Source organism: Rana temporaria, chromosome 1, assembly GCF_905171775.1.
Source record: "Rana temporaria chromosome 1, aRanTem1.1, whole genome shotgun sequence".
NCBI classification, from domain to species: domain Eukaryota; kingdom Metazoa; phylum Chordata; class Amphibia; order Anura; family Ranidae; genus Rana; species Rana temporaria.
Genome location: NC_053489.1, coordinates 125,047,027 through 125,053,026, shown reverse-complemented (window position 1 = coordinate 125,053,026; position 6,000 = coordinate 125,047,027). Strand labels below are relative to the sequence as shown.

Sequence of the window (6,000 nt, the reverse complement as noted above, 5' to 3'; positions counted from 1 at the left end):
GGGGGGGGTTCGGCTAATGCCGCATCCCTAGTATGCGGCATTAGAGTCTGCAAAAGACTTGAGACTGGGGCGGAGGTTCAACTTCCAACAGGACAACTGCCCTAAACATATAGCCAGAGCTACAATGGAATGGTTTAGATCAAAGCATATTCATGTGTTAGAATGGTTCAGTCAAAGTCCAGACCTAAATCCAATTGAGAATCTGTGGCGAGACTTAAAAATTGCTGTTCACAGACACTTTCCATCCAATCTGACAGAGCTTGAGCTATTTTGCAAGAAAAAATGGGCAAAAATGTCACTATCTAGATGTGCAAAGCTGGTAGAGACATCCCCAAAAAGACGTGCAGCTGTAATTGCAGCGAAACGTTGTTCTACAAAGTATCGACTCGGAGGGCTGAATACAAATGCACACCACACTTTTCACATATTTATTTGTAAAAACATTTGAAAACCATTTATCATTTTCCTTCCACTTCACAATTATGTGCCTCTTTGTGTTGGGTCTATCACAATAAAATACATTTTACATTATGGGTTGTAACATGACAAAATTTGGAAAATTTCATGGGGGTATGAATACCTTTTTAAGGATGTAAAAACTTTAGTCCGGATCTGTTTTTCATTAGATTTTCTAACAAAAAGAAAAACCTGACTGAACAGATGAAGAAAACAGAACACCCGTGTGAAAGGGGCCTTAGTTTTCATTGCACACTTTAGTAAATCGGAGCTTCTAGGTTTCCCGACAAATATTGTATCAGCTCTTGGTTTATTAACTCTTTGCTTTGTGCTTGAAAGTATCAATGCAGCAGGCTAAAACACGCCTCAGATCAGGCCAAAGTTCTACATGTAGTAGCAAAAAAGTTGCAAATTAAATCATAAATGTGTCCTGAATGTATACTAAAATGTTGCAGAAATGTTTCCATGCATACAATTGCAGAATAAATAATACAAATCTCTTAGATAAAAACTGGTCAAATATGTCTATAAAAACTCATGCATTCTGCATTCTATATTGCCCATCTTTAAAGCCTTCGGGCTGGATTCAGATACATTGCAGTATCTGCCGGCGCGGCGTAACGTATTTCAGATACGGTACGCCGCCGTAACTTAGGGCGCAAGTTTCGTATGCAGGAAGAACTTGCGCCCTTAGTTACGGCGGCGTAACGTATGTGTGGTGCTGTAAGCCCGCCTAATTCAAATGGGGATGATGTGGGCGTGTTTTATGTTTATTCACTGTGACCCCACGTATTTGACGTATTTTACGAATGGCGCAAGCCATTCGTAAAATACGCATGCCATTCGTAAAAAAAAAACACAATATTTTGTACTTTTTGCTATAATAAATATCCCGTTTTTTTTTTCTCAGTTTAGACCGATATGTATTCTTCTACATTTTTGGTAATTAACATCACAATAAGCATATATTAATTGGTTTGCGCAAAAGAAATGGGGGATAGATTTATAGCATTTTATTATTATTATTTTTTTACTAGTAATTGCGGCGATCTGCGATTCTTATCGGGACTGCGACATTATGGCAGACACATCGGACACTTTTGACACATTTTTGGGACCATTGGCATTTTTACAGCAATCAGTGCTATAAAAATGCACCGATTACCATGTAAATGTCACTGGCAGGGAAGGGGTTAACACTAGGGGCGTATCTAACTGTAGGGGGAGGGGACTGACCTAGAGGAAATGACAGATCGTGGTTCCTAGCTATTAGAAACTTACGATCTGTCTTTCCTCACAGAACAGAACATGGATGTGTGCTTTACACACACACGTCCCATTTCTGCCTCTCGTGCCCGCGATCACTTGCGGCCGGCAGTCGTGCGCCTGCTATCCCGCTTAAAGGGACCAACGTACAGCTACGACAGTTAGTGGGATCTTGCCGACCTGCCGCTGTATAACGAATGCGGCTGGTCGGCAAGTGGTTAAAGTCCTTTTTCCTCTTTTTTCTTTTTCCTGTTTTTGTTCAATTATTATTGTCACGCTCTGCAATGTATGTCTCAGATTTCTTCCACTAGTGATTATTTGCTTATTCCCCGTACACACGATCCGAAAATCGGACGACAGATCGTCTGACTTTTTTGGTTTACTAGTCGCAATAGAAATTGAATAGGTTACTAAAATCACGAAAATTCTCGTACGACAGGAAAAAAATTCGGAAGTGATGTCACGTGTTGTAATGTATTTGTGTTGTATTTTCGGACGGCAACTGTACCGACTAAACAAAAATAGTATGATTGGGTATCGTACGAGGAAAATTTTCATGCATGTCCGATAAAATATGAATTGATGAACTGTCATGATCAGCTGACGGAAGCTCTGTACTAACGATCCGATTATCGTACGATTCTTCCTCGAAAAACATTTTTCGTACGATATTCGGGTCGTGTGTACAGGGCATAAGAGTAGTTTACACAGTAGGGGAGTCCATTGATCCCTTGATTTACCTTTCAATCACAACTTTTAGAAATTAACTGCCTGCAATTTTGGTGTGATTGGGCTACAAAAAAAATTTGTGCAGCTTTTTCCAAACTCTAGTATAACAAAAATTGACTTGTGGTATTAATAGACATAAACCACCCATCCAATAACTTCAGTTTCATAGGGTTAAACAAATAAGAAGTAGCTGTAGAGAATGAAAGAGATCACAGTAAACCACTTCTGTGCACCTCCACTACAGAAATGGTATGAAAGCTGCAATTAAAAACCTTGTACAATGTAAAATTGGGAATGTTGCACCTAACAAAAATGGGAAGTAGATTTTTTTTTTTTTTTACTATAGTATTGTACTTTGCAATTTAAAATCTAGCCCAAAAAGAATAACTAGAACAAGAAATGGCTACGAAAAAAACCCCAAATGAGATGCATACAGTCTGAAAAGTGTACCCGAACATACCAAAATGTACCCTTTATTAAATATGAAATTTAGCAATGCTATAATCATACAAAACATACACTTAAAAAATAATGAGAACTACAGCAGAGCCTTGGCAAAAAAAGTAAAAAAAAACAAAACATTAACTTACCAGCCATGGTGGCAGTGGAACAACAAGCAGATATTGTAAATTGTAAATTCTAATCCTTTCTCTTAGCTATACCTAGTTCCTTGGAAACTGTTGTCTGACATCTTAATGGTTTGCGGTGTTAAATAATAGTGCAGCCAGAAGGTTACAGCTTCAAAGTGAAAGATTGTGATTATATTTCTCATTTACATAGTTGATTTGGGAAGATATAGAATATCTGAATTTAGAGTCTGTGTCCCCACTAGGGAGATTCCCCCTCACTTCCTGTCTTAATGACCATTTAGAAATTTCAGGGAGTTTTCACAATGAGGACACAGTATAAAAGCTAGACTTTTACTGATGCTATAACACAAGAGATACTTGGTTTCCTTCCATATGCCGAAGACATATGAACTGGCTCTGCGTTAAATGACCTTAGATTGTGAGCTACTCAAAGACAGGGACTGATGTGAATATACAATGTGTAGTAAAGCACTGCATTATTTTTGGCGCTATATAAATGCCTGTAATAAATAATAAAAATAAGTTTCATTGAGACCCTTGAGCTGCCCACCGGGCCTTTATTCAGCTTGCTTGCGTTTATGTGTTTAAAATACCATGTTGGATTTATGATTTACTCCAAGCTAGTTATATGCAGAGCACAGGCGCCACCTACTGTTTGTTTCAGTTACATATTGTATTCTCTAAGGGTCCTTTCACACGTGCGGACCGTTTTTTAGATCAGTTTTTTATCATCGGTTGATCAGTTTTTTCATCTGTTTTTTCATCCGTTTTTTTTTTTTGTTAGAACTTTATTTTTATTACATATTTTGATTAAAAACGGATGTTAAACGGATCGTCCGCTAACATCCGTTTTTCGTCCGTTCCGTTTTTGTGACGGAAGAAAAATAGGGTTTTCTTCCGTTCAAAAAAACGGAGCTTAACGGAGACGGATGTTAACGGACGTTAGCGGATGCTCATCCGCTAACGTACGCTATCCCATTGGAAAGCATTGCAGTCCGTAAACGGACGTATGAAAAAACGGACGAACGGTCCGCATGTGTGAAAGGACCCTTAGAGTGGGTTAATAAAGTTTGTTAGGAACCAGGGCATTCTGGGAGATTTTTTAGAGGAAGTGAGTCAGCCAGAATGTACAACAAGACAGTAAGGGTCCTTTCACACGAGCGGACCGTTCGTCCGTTCATTACAAGTCCGTTAACGGACTTGTAATGAATCCCTATGGGAACGCGTCCGTTAGCGGATGGAGCATCCGCTAGCGTCCGCGTCAGTCGGGATTCGGCTTTTCCGAACGGAAGAAACCCTATTTTTCTTCCGTTCGGCGGAACGGACCGGATGCAGACGGACAGACGGACCGTCTGCATCCGGTCCCCCATAGGGGAGAGCGGAGCAGAGACAGGGTGGTCCCTGCACTGTGTGCGGGGACCGCCCTATCCGCCGACAGCTCAGCGGGGATCCCCGCTGAGCTTTGGCGGACCCAGAAACGGTCCGCTCCGTGTGAAAGAGCCCTAAGGCTGTTTCTCTCGCCATCACCCCTCAACGAGTTTAAAAAGAAAGTTCTTGTTATCTCATTCTGCATTATAGAGCATTGTTTCCTTATTATATGCAATATTGTACTGATTGATGTTTGTTTTATCAATCTGTAGTTTCAGCTGACTTATTCTAATAAATTTAAGTTTAAAGAAATATGGTATCTGAAGTTTATGGAGCAAGAAGGTTTAGCTCTCTGTCCAAGAGACAGAACAACCTTCTTAATGAAATAGATTATACTTGGCTTGTCGTATACAGGATTATGGGCAGGAAGTATCAGACAATACCTTGGCTTTTTTAAGGAGACTGACCACACTTAGGCTTGACGATGACAGCTCTCTGCTTGGCATGCTCTGTAGCTGAGTGATGATAAAATGTTCACATGCATGTTGTAATCGAGACACCTGGTACATCTCAGAGCAAATCATCAGTGACATGGCTTGTAGAATGCTGGCTGATAAGAGATGTAGAATGAGAGATCATCGGCACATTATACCAGAAATAGGACATAACATCAAATGTCTGAGCCATTACTTGGTGAAACATGACCCCATCATAGAAACAATAATACCATACACGTGGTCTGCAGATATTGATGTTGGCTAACATGTTATTAACATATGCAACTCTAGTTGAACCTTTTTTTGTGATTTAAACAAAATGATCTGAGCTGGTCTAGAAAAAAATGGCAACTTTCAAAATATGAACTTTTTACATTTTTAATTCCTTAGTTAGACCATAACTGGGTTGTCCATATTGTAAGGTTGGTGGTTCAACTAGACCCGGGCTTTTAGGACTATCTGGATGTATAGAGGCTCTCTGATGCATCGGCAAGTCAGAACACACACACAGCAATATGGTGAATCCAAACTAGCCTTTATTTCTCGTGCGTACTTGCACCTAATCAAATCATACAAGAAAAGGAACACACTTGGCTTTGTCAATCATATCTAAGTAATTAGGTTATACAAGTAATACTCGTGACAATTTATACAACGTGAGTAAAACATAGCAGTCTATTTTCTGTGTGACCAACTACAACCTTGTTCCCTCTGTACGCCTTTTATCTATGTTATCGTTCTCTGCTCAGTACATAATAACATTTGGCAAGGTTGTTCTTAGCTTCTGTGTAACTAATCCTATAAGCTCTGGGTTAAAGGATACATCTTCATACAAGCATTCATTACTATGGGGGAACTCTAGCAAGCCTTACAATGCATTGATATTATGGGGGAACTCTAGCCTTTCACATATTACATTTATAAATGTCCCACATTCACAAGAAATGTGTGCCTTTTTGTTATAATGAAAGCTGTATAACCCATTATGCAAGTTTTGCTTAATAGTTGGATGGTGTCTGTCAACTATATACCTGCAAGACATACTAGACAGTAGAGTATGTTTTCAGTAAGTACATAAAAAAAAAATCATTTTA

The 6,000-nt window shown here is 39.4% G+C and overlaps 1 protein-coding gene across 1 annotated transcript in view; it reads right to left on the bottom strand.

Annotated features, from left to right (window-relative positions):
• The window catches only part of RHOBTB3 (Rho related BTB domain containing 3), an 88,302-nt gene that overhangs the window by 8,275 nt on the left and 74,027 nt on the right, over window positions 1–6,000 (bottom strand). Inside the window, exon 10 of the mRNA XM_040342412.1 lies at window positions 4,853–5,019. Coding sequence (XP_040198346.1) covers window positions 4,853–5,019 — 167 coding nt within the window. The remainder of the gene's footprint in view (window positions 1–4,852; window positions 5,020–6,000) is intronic.